At 31.1% G+C, this 17,512-nt stretch overlaps 1 protein-coding gene across 1 annotated transcript; it reads right to left on the bottom strand.

The window, feature by feature from the left end:
- Positions 1-5,599: 5,599 nt before the first annotated feature.
- On the bottom strand, positions 5,600-10,419 carry LOC105115933 (pectinesterase 31-like). Its single transcript, XM_011013020.1, has 6 exons — positions 10,043-10,419; positions 9,847-9,951; positions 8,887-8,964; positions 8,141-8,328; positions 6,459-6,632; positions 5,600-6,082 (listed from the first exon to the last, which is right to left on the bottom strand). Exons 1-6 carry the CDS (start codon positions 10,283-10,285, stop codon positions 5,911-5,913), a joined length of 960 nt encoding a protein of 319 aa, XP_011011322.1. The 5' UTR covers positions 10,286-10,419; the 3' UTR covers positions 5,600-5,910.
- Between the last annotated feature and the right edge of the window lie 7,093 nt (positions 10,420-17,512).

Genomic DNA, 17,512 nt, shown 5'->3' with positions numbered 1-17,512 from the left:
TATGACCCAATTACCGAACAATGTTCCGGTTTGGATTGCACCGACATCTCTTTTCTAAGTTTGGCCATCTCTTTATCCTTTCAATTTCAGTTCTTAAATTCATCAATCAATCCTTTCATTTATGTGATAGGTCTGCATTTAAAATGAACATTTACCACAAATTAAAGGTATCTTATATTATTAGATATATTATTATAAAACATGCTTTAGTTAAGGAGTTATTGATACTTCAAGTGCAAAATGATGATATAAAACCTTGATAAAAATGCATTTTTAAGTATCAATCAGTTCTTCCTCTCTTTCTTTATATTTTTGTAATGTTTAAGTTTTGCTTTTATTAATCTCTTGTTTATGTCTTTCATTTCTTTTACTTAGTTAACTTATATCATACACTTATCTTGTTTATTTATGCTTCTCTTCTTCACTATTTTTAGCTAAATTTATTATATCAAGGTAAAAAGGTTACACTAATTATGTAAGAATAAGTATAATATAAACTAAACATGGACTTTAATGTTTGATACTAAAATATTTTGTATTTGTTATCTTGTTTATTTTTAATACTTTGTTTGTTAAATGGTTAATCTAGATTTATATTGTATTCTTGGAACAACAAGTACTTGGTACTTTCATAGCCCAACCGTATGGTATAACCGACACCTATGCTATGAAAATAACTTGATTTGTTGTTAACATAAGTTATAATTGTGAATACCTAATAATATTTATAAATATTAGTATTATTCGAATAAGATAACTAATGTGATCATGTTCACAATTTATAATTTGATTGGAACCTTCTTTGTGTGTGGTTTCCAATTGAGTAATAAAAAGAGTTTATATTATAGTTATTTGAAATATTATTAGTTGATCCTCTAATCTTGACATTTATTTTTATCATTGTTTAATCCTTACAATAATCTTACATCTTAAAGTCCTCTTTAACGTCTTCTTCTTCTTTTTCTTCTTCTTCTTCTTTTTCTTTTTATTATTATTATTATTATTATTATTATTATTATTATTATTATTATTATTATTATTATTATTATTATTATATAGTTAATCTTATTGTGGTTTGACCCGATCTTGTTGGGTTATTTTTTACTTCAACACTCCTACACTTGGGAAAAGATATCCATTTTTTAGTTGTATCAGTAGCCTTTGCAGTGCAATCCAATTATAATTTTTAGACATAAGAATCAATAAATACACTAAAAACAAAGCAAAACAAAACTATAATTATGATTTTGCAAGTAACAATGCAAATTTGTATAAATTATGGATGAAATAAAGACACGAAATAAAACAAAAGGGAAAATTAGTGAAAATAATTGCTTGACTCCTAAATAACCCAATTATCATAGAAACAAAAAGATTTGGATGAAAACAAATAGTAAAGATCATGTTTTGAAACTTGACATAAATGTCACATGTTATGCAATTTTTTTAGATACCATAATTGAAAACCAGACCAAACGATATCAGAATGACCTATAATTCAATATTTAGTATTCTAATAAAAAAACAATAAATATTAGTTTATAGGTCGCTCTTTTATGTTTAGGCACTCGAAACCCTTATATGATCAATTGCGGCAGAATTCAATCTCAAATTAAAACCTCAAATAAACAATATCAAAATAAGCTCAAATTTAATAAATAGTTTGATATCACCCCCAGTAGATAGAATATAAAGTTTCAATTGATTCTTAGGTAGTGTGCTTATAGTTCACTCAGAGTTGTTTTTTCATTGTAAAATTGAATCTCGAATTAAAACCTCGAGCAAAATTTATCAAAATAAGGCCAAATTTAATATATGATGCAATCTTACCCCTAATAGATAGAATATGAAGTTTCAATTGGTTCTGAGGTGGTTTGCTTATGATTCACTAAGAATTGTGTTTCTATGGCAAAATTGAATCAACCTTTAAATTTTATCTAGTCTTTTTTTCCTATACTATTGATATGATTAAAGACAGTAACAAGATGAAATATAACTCTCTCTCTTTTTTGCTTAGATTTCGCAGACACAAAGAACTAGAAGATGAATGACGTAAACATTAAAAAACTTAAAGCAACATTAAGAAAACGAGAATAACAGAAGGATATGACCTTATTTTAGAGCCTAGCTCTGATACTAACTGATGAGAACCTTATGATCACATGGTCACATAACCCACAATCAAGATTGAAATATGATCTTAGAAAGCTGAACTGGGTCTGATAGGAGTGTGACACAATAGAAACTTGCCTCAAGGCACCAATACTATTAGAATGAAGTCAAATGACACCACACAGTTAGTTAATATTTGAAAAGTCATATTCAATTCATTCAAGAACTAAAGAATACAAGAATCACTTACATGTTAAAACTAAAAAATTCAGAAGTTTTATTCATTAATAGTTGCCAAAATTTACATTACATGAATTTAAATAGTTCTTGAAAAATTAACCCTAATGAATCTACCCTAGTGGACTGATTTGGCTCAATTACAAAACTAACCCAAAAACCTTAAACTAAAAAGCCTATTACCTGATTCAAACAAACCTTGAATCCTAACTGAAAAAATGTATTAATTATGCCCAAACAAGCCTTGGTTTGTGGCCAACAAAATAAAATAAAGCCCATAATGTTAAATTTATACTCTGTTGTGAGAAAAAGAGAAGGAAAAAAAATATTATAGAACTGATTCAGGGTTTATTTATAACTTTTCATTAGAAACTAAAAGAAAAGGTAACCACCATGTTGTTTCCAAGTTGTAGCAAGATTCTTTTGTTTCTTTTGTTGTGTTTTCTCTTCACCTAACAAGGAAATAAACAAAATAATAAATCCTAATACTTAAAGAAAATGATCAATGTTCTCATACATAATAGGAAGTTCAAAACTAATTAGGAATCCATAAAACACATAGAAACATCATAAACATAAGGCTGGTCGGAAAATTAGAAAATTGTCAGACTTGTTGTCGAAACCTCATGGCCCAAAAAAGGTTGGATTGGACCCCTCTTGCACATGGTTAAGATCTATGAAGGCCTCCTCTTGATACTCCAATAAACTTTCAAATCTGACTTGGTTGAAATCTTCAAAACCAATACATTCAATGCCTCTTCCAATGCCTTAGTCTTAGACCGAGTCCTTGGCCCATTAGAAACATGTAGTAGGGTCCTTGCTAGTGTTTGTGAGTTGATCCAATCTTATGTATCTGGATAATAACTAAACGTTATCTTAGAGCTCCTATCATGTCTTTTGGTCATGATATATTGACCTCATTTTGCTTATTTTAGTTTCTTTTGGTTATTAATAAATAATAAGGGTTTCTTTAGATTGCAAACACATGAGAGTTTGTTTTTGCCAAACTTGTTTTTGAAAGTATTAGTTTTTTTTTAAAAAAAAAATACTAATTGGTTCACATGCTATGTTATTGATTCATTTTATTTATCTAATAAAATATTTAAGTCACAAGCATGTTTTTAAAAAAAAATAAAGAGAAATTTAATAACTTGGGTTATAATCCCGACCAACTAAATAAACTAGTTTTATTTAAATAAGTTATTTAAATAAAGTGATCACAATAACATGGGGAAAAAAATTTCCAAGAGTAAAAAATAAGTTATTTACTTGATTGTATTTAATAAATTTATTTATTAAAATCAATTTGCAAAAGAAATCAACACACATATAAAATTTACTAAATAAAATAAAAGGAGAGAAATATTATGTAAGGCTATATATATTAAAAATAAAATAAATATTTAATTTATATAAAATATATAAAAAAATTACAAATGAATCATATTAACCTTAAAAAATTAAACACACACAATATAATTACAAAATAATTGCTATTTAAAAAGGTTAAAAAACTGAAAACAAAATCACAGAGACGAAGTATTGATTAAAATATAAATTTAAAAATTATTTTTAAAAAGACATAGAAAAAGGTATTACTAAAAAAATAAAAATTAATAAAAACAAGTAAAATAATGAGACCAAACATTGTGAGCTTGGTAAATAGGCCAAGCGTTTAGCCCGCTAAGAAAGGTCCTGCTCGCAGACCTACAAGTTCAAATCGATGCACACATGCCTTTAATTTTTTAATTTAATGGGTGGACAATATATTCTTTGATAAAAAAAAAAACAAGATGACGAGTCGTTTATAATTTACCAGATTACGATCACTATAGAGATTGAAAAGACATGATTCTTGTTTTTTAACCCAAAAACTTATTTTCAACTCATTTATTTTACCTAAAATACCTAGAAAACATCGTTCCAACCTTGTTAAACTAATCCATGTCCTCCACAAACACAAAAAAATCTTCCCAAAACCCATAATCATCTCAAAACTAAAAAATCTTTTTGAGCTCAAATATGTTCTTTTTAGGCAATTTCAGGTAAAAAAAATATATAATCTTAACTCTCCTCATTATATAAAATTATTTTTTACAAAAATCAATTGTTTTAGCAGCAGAAATCATTTCCAACGAAAAATTTTTCTCTATATATTAGAATCCAACAACCCCCTCTCTCTCCTCCACCAAAATTGAACTTAAAAGAAAATAAAGTTTGGTATCAAAATTATATTTTTAAAAATGGGAGGGATCAATTACCTAATATCTTTAAAAAAGGGGGACTAAAATGAACCTTTAGAATAAATTTTAAAGTCACCACCTATTTTATTTGCTCTTTTCACTTAAGTACTCTATATTTTAATTTAGCCCTCCCTCCCAAAAAATACAATTAGGTGCTAACTTAAGTGCAAAAGGAATCAATTATGCCAAAAAAAAAAAAGTTTGATGATCAAATTAAAATTTTAAAAAAATCACTATTAAAATTCATAGTGATATGTGAGATGTGAGATGATAAATTGTAAAATAGCTATAGTAAAACCTCTATCTCTTTTATTTTATATTGTAATTAAATTGAAGTTTTTTAAATATTTTTTTATGATTTTAAAAACTACTTTTTAATATTTTTGTATGATTTTAGAGAACTTCTATTTTTTCCTCAACTATAGAAGAAAAGATTGTTTAATTAACAAAATAGCCTTTTTTTTAAATTAAGTCCAACATATAATTACATTTCAAACCTAGATTTTATTGAAGATAAAATAATTTGATTTTCATTTACATAGATCTAATTTTCATTTAGTTTACGTACAGAAATCTTTCAATTTAACATCAAGTAATATCAAGAATAAAAAAACATTTTTTAATACTTTTTCAATATTTTTACCAAAAACACCATACATCACAGAACTCAACCCACATACAAAGTGGGGGACCCACCTCTACAAACAGCTAATTGAAGTCCTTTTCTTCATTTCCTTTAATTTTGGGTTTATCTTCGAGAAGATACAGAACTTTTCTGTTGAAGTTACTGGTTACATAGCATGGCTACTCACAATTGTCCACGTGTGTATAGGCACATCCCACTCATCCAATCCAACACAAGGTGATCAAAGACGTCTTGTATTTGTCTCTTGCCATTTTACACAAGGTAATGAATTTCCCTTTTGCATGTTGAGGAAAATTGGGAATGGTTCGAGAACAAAGAAAAGATAGTTTTCTTTAATTATCTAACACTGCAATACTCTGGCTCCTCCAAAGTTTCCAAAACGACTCATGATTTGCTCTAATAACAAAATACTCGATACGTCAACATTTAACATGGCATGATTATCAAATCATACAAGCCAAGCTTATTAAACAACAGAAGAAAGCAAATATTTGAAATCTAGGCAAAAATTCTATTATTGTTTTAGAACCACTCTTCCAAAGAAAAGCATTGTGCTATGGGCGACAAAGCCTGCATACTTTTTACACATAAACTAGTCGTGCATATAAGTAATCATTATTTGCTGGGAGCTTGGTTCATTCTACACTGTTTGTTCATGCTTATTGTTGAAGCTTATAGTTCCAATGCGGAGTATGGAATGCTCAAGGCCATTCTTTGGCATAGCCAAGGCCTTTCTGGATCCGGGTCAATGAAACAATGCATCAGAAATTGATCTGCCTCTTCATCTATCAGTTCTCTTGACCATGTCACTCGTTTTGATGGGCAACTACCTGGCCCAAAGCACCTGCAATTTCAACTAAAGCAGTCACGCAATGCAAAAACATGTCTACCTATTAACTAGCATCATACACTGGAAGAAGTAAACAGAAAGCAGGTCATTAAAGGGTTTTTTATTTTTTATTTTTTATTTTTTGGGACAGATATCTAGCATGAGAATAAAATTAATTATTACATGATGGCAATTCTTCCTTCAAGAATAGTAAAAGTTCATCAAATATCAGGCAAAGCCAAAGGTTATTTGTCAGTCTTAGGCTTTCTTGAGAACATCTGCATATGGTTCATTAGATGAAAATTTTATTTAACGTTATTTGTCAAATCTCAAATTAATAGCAATCTGCCAAAAATCAAACGGTGCATGATGATGATTTAAACCAAAATACCTGTACTCATAAAAGCAAGCACTTCTCTCATTTTCTGCTTTACCCCAGTTGTTCCATCCTACATGTCTAATACAATGATCCATGTATGTGTATGCAAAGACCACTCTTCCAAAGGGTCCCCATGGGCGTCCAAGGTACATATATGAAGTCCCTCCATTACCAGTAATCACGCATCTGCATGAAAGTGATAATTAATTACAGCAGCACAAACCATCACAAGACAGAATACCAAAAGAACCAAGATATGTTCTCCTAGCCAGACATAACCCTACAAGAATAATGTATTAAAGGTGATGGTATTGGTATAAGCAAATTGTCCCAGCACAGTTTCAGTAGGCGAAAGTTACAGGGACTGCTATCTCATATAAGATGACAATTACAGAGTAATAAAACCAAGTTTCTGAGACACAAGGTCATATGACATGGGCTGAAAATCAAATATTCTGAGTGAATGAAGAAAGTGATGAAAAATGAGAGGACTCTGATTTTGCATCTGATACGTGTGTGTGTGTGTGTGTGTGTGTGTGTGTGTGTGTAACCATTTTCCATCTTTAATCAGAAATAACAGATTAAATAACTGTACAATTCTACTTCAGCAATGAATCACATAGTTTATGACTTCAAAGCCCAGTATTTGGAATGAACACAGGATATCAAAAACAAAGGAAAGTCTCCTCAATAAACATTGACAATGTCATTAACCTGGACTTATAGAAACACCAGATATAAGTAGTGAATGTTACATAACTATAGATTTAATTGGAGAAACATACCAAAAACATGAATGCTAACTGCATAATACAACAAAACCAGGTAACTTCTACCTTACATGCTGCAATACTACTTAGGAATAAACTACATGGTCAACTTAATATAAAATGAAGAACAAACATGAAATGTTTGGAAGGAAAAAAAAAAGAGCGATGTAATGGGAGAAAAATGAGCACAGATTCCTTTTTCCACTACATTACATTGCATTGCATTACATCCATCCAGAGTGAAAAAGGTATTGACATGGTTGTTGGAAGTAGTACTAGAAGAATGACAACTTTCTCTTTGGAAGACAACCTACATTGGAAATCTGACAATTAATAACTATAGGTACCTTGTTGTTCTAAAAGATGTAAAAATGAGGAGGTTTTAAAGTCAGGACACTTCAAAATTGTCCTCCAAAGGATATTTAAAAATGTCCTCAAGAGGCTCCTTGTACAATTCTGTAAACATACAGAAATCAACAATTTAATTTCCAACTAATCTATTTGGTGTCCACTCTATAAGTCTAGGATCATGATCCATCTCTGGATAAGACGCAAATTTCCTATGTGTATCAACATCATGCTATAGAAATCTCAATAACTATAGGGATAAGGACTGCAGCTCGATGCCAATAATGCACCAAAACTATTCTCTTTGGGTTAGGGAGCAGATATGAAAACTGTAAGGACCTGTACAGAGTTTTTGTAATTGATAGAGTTTAAAATGCCAGCAAATTTTCATCACATAGAAATTCATGTTGATTCATATTGAAAAAGCTATCAGACAGCTTATAAATATTATTTAGTCAGTACAATGCCATCCAACTTCTCCAGAAAAAAGATGCTAACATTGCAAAAACCTGGACTGAGAACTTAATGGGAGGCAGGAACAATTGAAAATAAAGGTGAAAGCCAATAAAAACACACCTCAAAAAGACATAACCAGTTGACTCCTGAGAAGATTTTCTGCTTTGAGCAGTTATAAAACCTGCTGACTTGCAGTGAATATGACAATGTTCCAAGAGAGCAGTGCTGTTCCCAAAGATAAAGTCCACACTTCCTTCAATGTAGCAATCTTTCAAATACTGCTTCCCATAATGCAAATAGAGAGTATCCTACAAAATGAAAATACATGAACAGGTGCTTTTGGGTTTGTGTACATCCAATACCTCCTCCTATAGTTCAGAAACCCAATAATACACTTGCAGGATACCAAAGCATACAAACTGGCTCAATTATTGACTCACAAATTGTTAGCCTTAGCCATCAGAATCCTAGAGAATCAATAGAACAGTGAGTTCATCCATTTTATTATGTACTTCCCACTTATCAGAACACGCCCATTCTTAGATGTTTCAAACCAATTAATGATGTTTTCCAATTTGAGCATAGCTCGAATAACATGCCCACAATTTATCAATGACTAGTAAATATGTGCACAAGCAATTTTGATTAACGATGTAGTATTATAATTGGCATTTCCCTCCCATTAAGTTTTCATATGAAGTGCAGTTTACCAATAGAGATAAGTATCCATTGTCACTGTATTTACCATCCTATAAAATTAACATATTTGGAGGGTAAATGAAATTCTTAATAATCTATGATATAAATAAACATGAATGATGAAGTAAATGAACCATGAAACACACCAAATGTGACAGTTAATATACCTGCCAGCCAAGGAACCGGCAATTATAGAATGCGCACCGATCAGCAGTCACCCTAATTGCCACAGCTTGGCCTGAACCCTGGATACAAGTATATAAAAAACACAGATCAATAGCTTCAAATCATTTATTAAACAATTCAAAATGTTTCACTTTAAACAACATAGAAAACACCTCAAATCATACTTTTTGACACAACCAGTGGCTAAAAGAAAAGAATTCTTAAGTACCATATTCACACCCAATGCTCATACAATTTAAACTTCAATTTCAAAATATGCACAGAATAAAAAAAAATCATTTTTTCAACAAAACAAATGAATAATGAAAAAAAATCAAAATTACACATCACACCAATGAATTTGTCACAACCTAACTCAGCTAAGGATGGAGAAGGGTTTGAGGAGATGACTGTTGGAAAATTTAAAAGCAATGGGAACATTGTGTGAAACGATGCATCTCATTTAATCACCTGTGCACACCATTTCAATCACTTCTCACGCTGCATTTTGATTAAGCTGTTTTGCTATCTTTCAGTTTATGTAGCCAAGAGTGGCCAATAAGGAAAGCAGAGCAATTCCCTCTAGAAGAAATGGATGTTGTATTTAGTTTGGTATTGTAACAGATTGAGTAATAATCATGATGAATAAATTACAATGAGGAGGTTGTTATGAGAGTTGCTCATCACGCCTGCTGTTCTTTAAGAAATACATCCATTAGCTAACTTTCTATTCCTACATTCCAGTATTCCTGTTATTCAACTCTGGCTTCTTTTTGTCTGGGAACTTTACAAAATTGAATTCGTAACATAATTTACCGTACTTCCTAGTATAAAAACAGAAATTCCCAACACCTCAAACACAGTAAGAACCCAAAAATCTTCTTCTATCACAAGAAGCCACCACAAAATTGACAACAAAAAAGGAAGCGACCTTGTTAAGCACAAAGATTAGTCCACATTACCTCAGGAGAAGAGTTTTCAAAAGTGACATTCTCAGCAATAAAATCCTCTCCTTCCACTATCACAGTCCCACACCCAAACGTCCCAGTTCCAATGACCCTCGAAGCCTGCAGCCCAAAAACCCAACATCAAGTACCTCCAAACACACGTTTCAAAAACCCAGATGAGCAAGCTAGAAATCACAGAAAATAGGCGCACCTGGTGATGATCAATGTTGGCAGAAGTGTTGTTCCAAGTCAAGATAGTGTCTTCAGGTCTTAAACCCGCAAGAGTTATGAGATTCTTTGTCTTCGGCACGTACACGGGCTGCCTGTAAACCCCAGGTGGCACACGAATCACAGTTCTACACGTGTTGCAGAGTGGCACCGCATCTACGGCTTCCTGCACCGTCGTAAAGTCTCCACTCCCGTCTTGTGCCACCGTCACCACTCGACTAGCCATTGATTAATCCTATAGAAGTCTCTTTCTCTATGTGAAATGGCGATGAGATCGATTTGAGGAAAGGAAAAGAATTAACAGAATATTGGGATTTGTTCGTTTGTTTTAGTACTTTTTTAGTTTTAGTTTTTAATGTTAGATCCTGGCCTCCACAAAGCAGTGGGTCGGATTAAAAAAAAAAACTGTAGATAAAATAAAATAAAGGCATTACTAACATATTTATTGGGAGAAAAATAATCACTCATTCACCGCGTAAACATAGAACCGAATAAAGTACGATCTTGAGAAGTAAAACACCTCCGTATATAAATATTAAAAATATTGTTGAGGTTCAGATGAAGTTTTTAAATTTTAGGGTTAAAATTATAAAAAAGATGAAATCAATAATGAATTTTGATAAATATTAGAAAAATTTAAAATAAATATAATTTGAGAATAAAAAAATTAATTTTAAGCAGTGATAAAAAGATAAAAAATAAAAGTTAAAAAGATAATTACATCAAAAATATTGATGCAAACCCCAGTTAAAAATAGGTAGTATTGTTGTAAAATGATAATAAATTTATAAATAAAATAAATAATGAAAAATAAAACTAAAATTATCATATTTATACCATCAATTGAGCCTAAAATAAGATTTAAATGGAGTAGGATTTAAAAAGAAGTTAAGAGGCAAATTTGTTATATTGGACCTTTGGCTACTATTTGGTTTATATCTTGAGATTCATAGGAAGTTTCATTTAAGTTATAGTTGGTTTGGAAAGTACACATTTGCACCTTTTAAACCATAAATAGAAGGCTTGTTTATCTATTTGGATGAGAGAAAATGACACATTTGAAGTTGAGTCTAGAATCATATTGGGATTGTAATTCCAATACCATCTAGTTTTATATTTATCAAGTATAATTTTTAATTCAACCATTTGATCAGGCTAAAATTTTATGAAGACTCTCATAACATGTTATTTTATCTTGAGTTAAAGGTATAGGGTGATCAAGATCCGAGAAGGTCTCGTGAAAATACAAAAAGAACTAAACCTGTTAATAATAATAATAATAAGGAGCAAAATCTTTAAAGAAGAGAAAATTCTCCTTTAAAATAGTTGCAGTACATTCAGCAACCTTGTTTTTGACGAAAGGCATAGGTTTCCAACTTCTTTCACCAAAAATAAAATATAAGAGAAAACCATGAAAGTGTAAGAAATCAAAGTGAGCTTAACGAGTGCAAGGAGAAAAACACCATTCAAATGACTTGAGAGAGGTCAATAAGGAGTTTTAGATAGATGGGTGACACGACTAAAAGATTGATGTCTTCTGCCAAGTGCAGGAGTGTCAAAGTAATAAATAACTCGGTAATACCAGGATCGAACCACAAGGAGGTTAATTGTACAAAATATAAATAACAATAATACAACAACAACAACAATAACAATAACAACAACAACAACAACAACAACAACAACAACAACAATAATAATACAACAACAACAACAATAACAATAACAACAACAACAACAACAACAACAACAACAACAACAACAATAATAATAGAACTAATAATAGTACTAATAGTAATAATAATAATAAAGAAGAAGAAGGAGAAGATGATGATGAGAACTCTGAGATGAAATATTAACGTAAGGATTAAACAATGATAATAACAAATATCAAGATTAGAGGATTCACTAAAGTATAATATAAACTCTTATTATTCAATTGGAAACCACACACAAAGGAGGTTCCAATTAGATTATAGATTATTAACATGATTACATTAGTCATCTTATTTGATTAATGCTAATACTTGTAAATCTTGTCAAGCATTCACATGATTATAACTTATGTTAACAACAAATCAAGTTCCTTTCATAGCTCAGGTATCGGTTATACCATACAATATGGGCTATGAAAGTGCCAAACATTTATTGTACCAAGTGTTATACAACATAAATCAAGATTAATCATTTAACAAGCAAAGTATTAAAGAGTGAACAAGATAATAAATACAAAACATGTTAGTATCAAACATTAAAGTCCATATTAAGTTTACACTATGCTTATTCTTACATCATTAGTGTAACCTTTGCACCTTGACATAATAAACTTAGCTAGACATAATGAAAGAAAGAAAAATAAATAAACAAAATAAAAGCATAAATTAGATAAAAGTTAACAAAGTAAATGAAAGGAAATAAAAGGCATAAACTTGATATTAATAAAAGCAAAGCATAAACATTACAAAAACTACAAAGAGAGAAAGTAAGAGCATGATCTTGATCTGGAAACCAAGATGCCTAAATGCATGGCAAATGCCTCCTTTTATAGGCCAAAATTGGGAACTATTGATTTGATGACTAATTGATGAGTGGGTGACCAACTCTTGACTTGGTGACAATCCTTCTCTTCTCTTGTCTGCCCAAAACGTCATTGATAACGTTAAAATTAGAGCCACTTAAAATATGAAAGTTGTAGAAAATTGTCTCAGCTTTCTTATGTAAAAAATTCAGTCATTCGAACTTCTAGAACTCTGGATATGGGCCAAACATTGAACAATGCTCAGGCTTGAAGACAGTTTTGGACTTCTTTGTTGTTGCTATAATTTGGACTTGAAAATGGCCTTTTTAGATTTTGGGCTCATATGAAAGTTGTAGGCCTATGTCTTACCTTTTCATCCATATAAAGTAGACCTAAATCTAAGATCTATAGCTCTATATATAACCTAATTACCAAATAAGGTTCCGGTTTGAACTACACTGGCATCTCTTTTCTAAGTTTGGCCATCTCTTTGTCCTATCAATTTCAATTCTTAAATTCATCAATCAATCCTTTCATTTATCTAATAGGCCTGCATTTAAAATAAATATTTACCATAAATTAAAGGTATCTTATATTATTAGATATATTATTATAAAACATGTTTTAGTTAAGGAGTTATTGATACTTCAAGTGCAAAATGATGACATAAAACCTTGATAAAAAGTGCACTTTTAAGTACTAATCACACCTCCCAACCAGCTTATTACTAGTCTCTAGTAATCAAAGCATTAAAATAGAAAAACAATTTACAAATTCCATAAAGCAAGGTATTCATCATTCAACTTCCATTAATCTATCCAAATAAACAAACTCTCATTAAATTTATATATCTGCTCAATACCTCTTAACAAGATATTAATAAACTTTTCTTTTGTGCTCAATATATCAACACATAATTATGGGGCTTTTCTTGGAAGAAAACAAAATTTTTGTTCTAACGTTTAAGGTTAACTTCCTTGGGTTGGGATTATTATTATTTTTTTCTTTTTTTTTAAATATATATACATATAATTTAAAGCACCATGCATCTTTAACCCATGTAACGAGCTTTTAGCTAATGACTCCCAGACTAGTTGGTCTTAGGGCATTAGGTGTTGAGACACCCCTACAAGCTTAGTAACTCGGGTCGCAGATACTAATACGTAGCTAGTGTAATGTTTGATTCCTTTAAGCTTTTCTCCTCAATCCATGTAACAAGCATTGGACCAATAGCTCCCAAGTCAGTTGACTTTAGGGTATTAGGTGTTACAACTCCCCTTTGGGCTTAATTGCTTAGGTTAGGGAGGCTACGAAACCAAACTTATCTACATTTTTATTATCATCATTTCATATATATATTTTTTACTCTTTTTTAAAAAATTATATATTATCCCTTTCACTTGATTGTTACCTTTAATAAAAGAACATAAATAATATAATAATCCAATGTGCAACCCACAATCATATGTTAAAGTGTGTGTGCATAAATTAAGGTTTAAGAATACATGTTAAATGAGTATATGAGCAGAATTAAGTGATAGTAATGCGAGAGTTTGTAAACCTGAATATTTCAAGAAGTATTATGATATACCTTATTAAGAATGGTTACTAAGATGCGTCTCAAGAGTCATAAAAAGATCTCTTTTACTCTACCATCATAGTAACAACAATTTGGCACATGCTTTATGAAATAGAAAACACAGTTAGTTAATTTTATTTTATTTTTAGCTACTACCCTCTCCCCCCAACCAAAACGAGACATTGTTCTCAATGTTCTCGGTAGAAAGATAGAGTATAGAAGATATCACTTGAAATAACAAACACTGACAAACCTGAAACACACTGAAACAAAAATAAGAAATAACAAAATACAATAATAAAACAAAAAAAACAAAAAAATTACAAATGAAGACTCAAATCTAATCTAAGCTTTTTACGGCTTTCCTTAAATGACCAATTTATGCGACTCATAGAGGGATCAATTACAGGAATGAAAGATTGTAATTGGCTAATCAATTGTTCAGTAGTAGCAACAGAGATTATGATTTATCGTGCAGAAGATGTTAGAAATTCTTGTTCCACAGCATGATCAAGAAAATACAATAATTTATCATAATAACCATTAACATTTAACAGACCTATGAGTTTATGGTGAATGTGTAATTGGGTCCAAGAAGAAATATGAAAGATCTCTTTCAATGTGCCTAGACCACCTCCTAAGGCAATGAAGGCATCAACATGGTTAAACATTGCATTCATTTGAGCAGACATTGTGGAGACCTGTAGTTTCTCTCCAATTATTTTTTTAATGATGTCCCCTTATGCTAAAGCTTCGGGGACGACCTCCAAAACTTGACTACCTCCTAAAAATGCAGTTATTGACACACCTCCCATTAACCCAAGACTACCTCCCTCATACACTAAATAAATCTTTCTCTCAGTTAGCACCTGACTAAGATATTTGCTGATTCTAAAAACTCCTTTTCTTTCCCAGACTAGATCCATCGAAAACACAAATACTTTTTATTTGATGACTTGAAAAACTTGTTATTGCTACACACTTTTATATTTGTTGAATGTATGGGTTGAGTAGAAATGAAAGGAAGGAAGAGAGGATTTTATAGATGAGAAATTGAAAAGGCAATCATACCACCTATATGTAGGCCAGCTAGAGTCTCACTCACTCACTCTCTCTCTCTCTCTTTATTTATTTATTTATTTATTGAACAAGCATGTGTATGTATAGGTAGTTGTGATTGTGGCTCACATCTTCTCTTGGTTTTACGTCCAAGAACGGTTTAAACGCCCTTTATGGGTCGGGGATAGGCTTCCCATCTAGTTTTCTTAAAAACTAGCAAATAGGGTCTTTTTTAGTTAGATTCCCAAGACTAAGTCGATCATATTCTTTATGAAAATGGGGCTATAAATCATGAATTGCATTATGCATATCTCCACTAGGATACGTCTCAAGAGTTAATAGAAGATTATCTAAAGAATCTTTACTTAGGCCATCCTTAATGAATTGTATTTTATCTTCACGATTTATAGATACCATTCCTAAAGAACGACATTATGCTTTACAAGTCCATCTGGCACACCGATGACAGACTTTCAGTCATTTTGCACGACGTTTCTTTGCAAAAGTGCTTTTACCTATTCTAGGCATGTGTGAAATGAAGGAATTAAAGGACTCACCTGATAATCAGACCTTTGCTTAAATCAACCAGCGAATATCTTCAAGAATTCTATGATTCATTAACAACCTCAATCTTGCACATCTAGCACGATAATTTTTTATAATCGCATTCTGAGGCAGAGCGGGAAAATACGTTTTCAATTTTTCAAGATTAGTGTCCATTATCAAATGAGAATTGGAAAAGAGATTCAAAAAATTGCACAAATATATATAGATATCAGTTATTATGGGAAACTAAAAGAACCGACATAAGTCACGGAGTACCGTTGTCCGCCATTTGACCGGGGTGAGAGAAACTAGCTAAAATCACTCAAAAAGAAACACAAAAACAATGTGAGAAAAACAAAATAATCAAAGATCATTCAAACCAGTTGATTCATTTTCACTAGGAAAATTATCAAAGTAAGCTTTCAAACGATGTCCATTTTCTTTAAAAACATTGTCATTCATTGAATTCTCAATATCAAAGGCCCCATAAAGATTGCTCTATATTAACTTAGCTCTCTAGGGAATAAATGGAGTCCAGAATTATAAAACAAAACTTTTTACTAGTATCAACTTTTTGACAATTTTCACAAGTTTTGCAGAACGCATGTGTGTCCTTGAACATGGTGGACCAATAAAATCTATTTTAAAAGATTTTTGTAGCTGTCTTGTTTGACGAGAAATAACTTCCACATGCTTCAGAATGACAAAATTTAATGACACTACTTACCTCATTGCCGGGAATGAATCTTTGAAATATTTGAATAAGTTAGGGTCATCCTAATAAAAGTTCTTCACTTCGTTCAAAAACTTTTTTTTGTCTTGGGTATTCCAATCAGCTGGCAAATCTCCTAAAGCAAGAAAATTGATATTTTTATCATACCAAGGCATTGGACTAAGAGAAAGTAAGGACTTGTTAGGAAAGTAATCATCGATTGGTGTGATGTTAGATGTCGAATTTGTTGTCACTTTTGACAAAAGATCCGCATCAACATTTTCGGTGTGTTTTTCATCCGTGATTTCTTCCTCAAAATAAATCATTTGCAAATCTTCAGATTCATCCAACTCATTTTTACTTAAAGTAGATTTCAAGTTGATCATAAACTAATTTGTCAATATGATCTACTTCTTGTAAATCATTATCATCTCCAGGTTGCTTGTAAATGTTGAAAATATTCATCTCCAATGTCATGTTTCCAAATGATAGCTTCATCAGTCCATTCCTACAATTAATCAATGCATTATAAGTTGCAAGAAACGGATGTCCTAAAATAACAGGAAATGAATTACATGCTTCAACAGGTTCTGTGTCCAAGATAACAAAATTCATAAATAAATGAATTTATCGACTTGTACTAACACATCTTCGACTATTCCTCTAGGCACTTTTACAGATCTATCGGCAAGTAAAAGAGTTATAGAAATTAGTTTTAACTCACCTAGATTGAGACTCTGAAAAACTAAATATGGAAGTAAATTTACACTATCTCCAAGATTAAGTAAGGCTGTTTTAATTTTATGTTCTCCAATAAAGCAAGAAATTGTAGGAAAACCAGGGTCTTTATATTTCAAAGCATTATTGTTCTGAAGAATGACACTTACTTGTTCGGCTAAAAAGACTTTCTTTTTCACATTCAGTTTCCTCTTCACAGTGCATAGATCTTTCAAAAATTTAGCATAGGAAGGAACCTGTTTAATAGCATCCAGCAAAGGTATATTGATTTTTACCTGTTTGAAAGTTTTAAAGATTTTAG

The sequence above is a fragment of the Populus euphratica genome, unplaced genomic scaffold (assembly GCF_000495115.2).
Source record: "Populus euphratica unplaced genomic scaffold, PopEup_1.0 scaffold811.1, whole genome shotgun sequence".
NCBI classification, from domain to species: Eukaryota; Viridiplantae; Streptophyta; class Magnoliopsida; order Malpighiales; family Salicaceae; genus Populus; species Populus euphratica.
The sequence above is the reverse complement of the archived record's forward strand: the minus strand, read 5'-3'. Positions and strand labels throughout refer to the sequence as shown.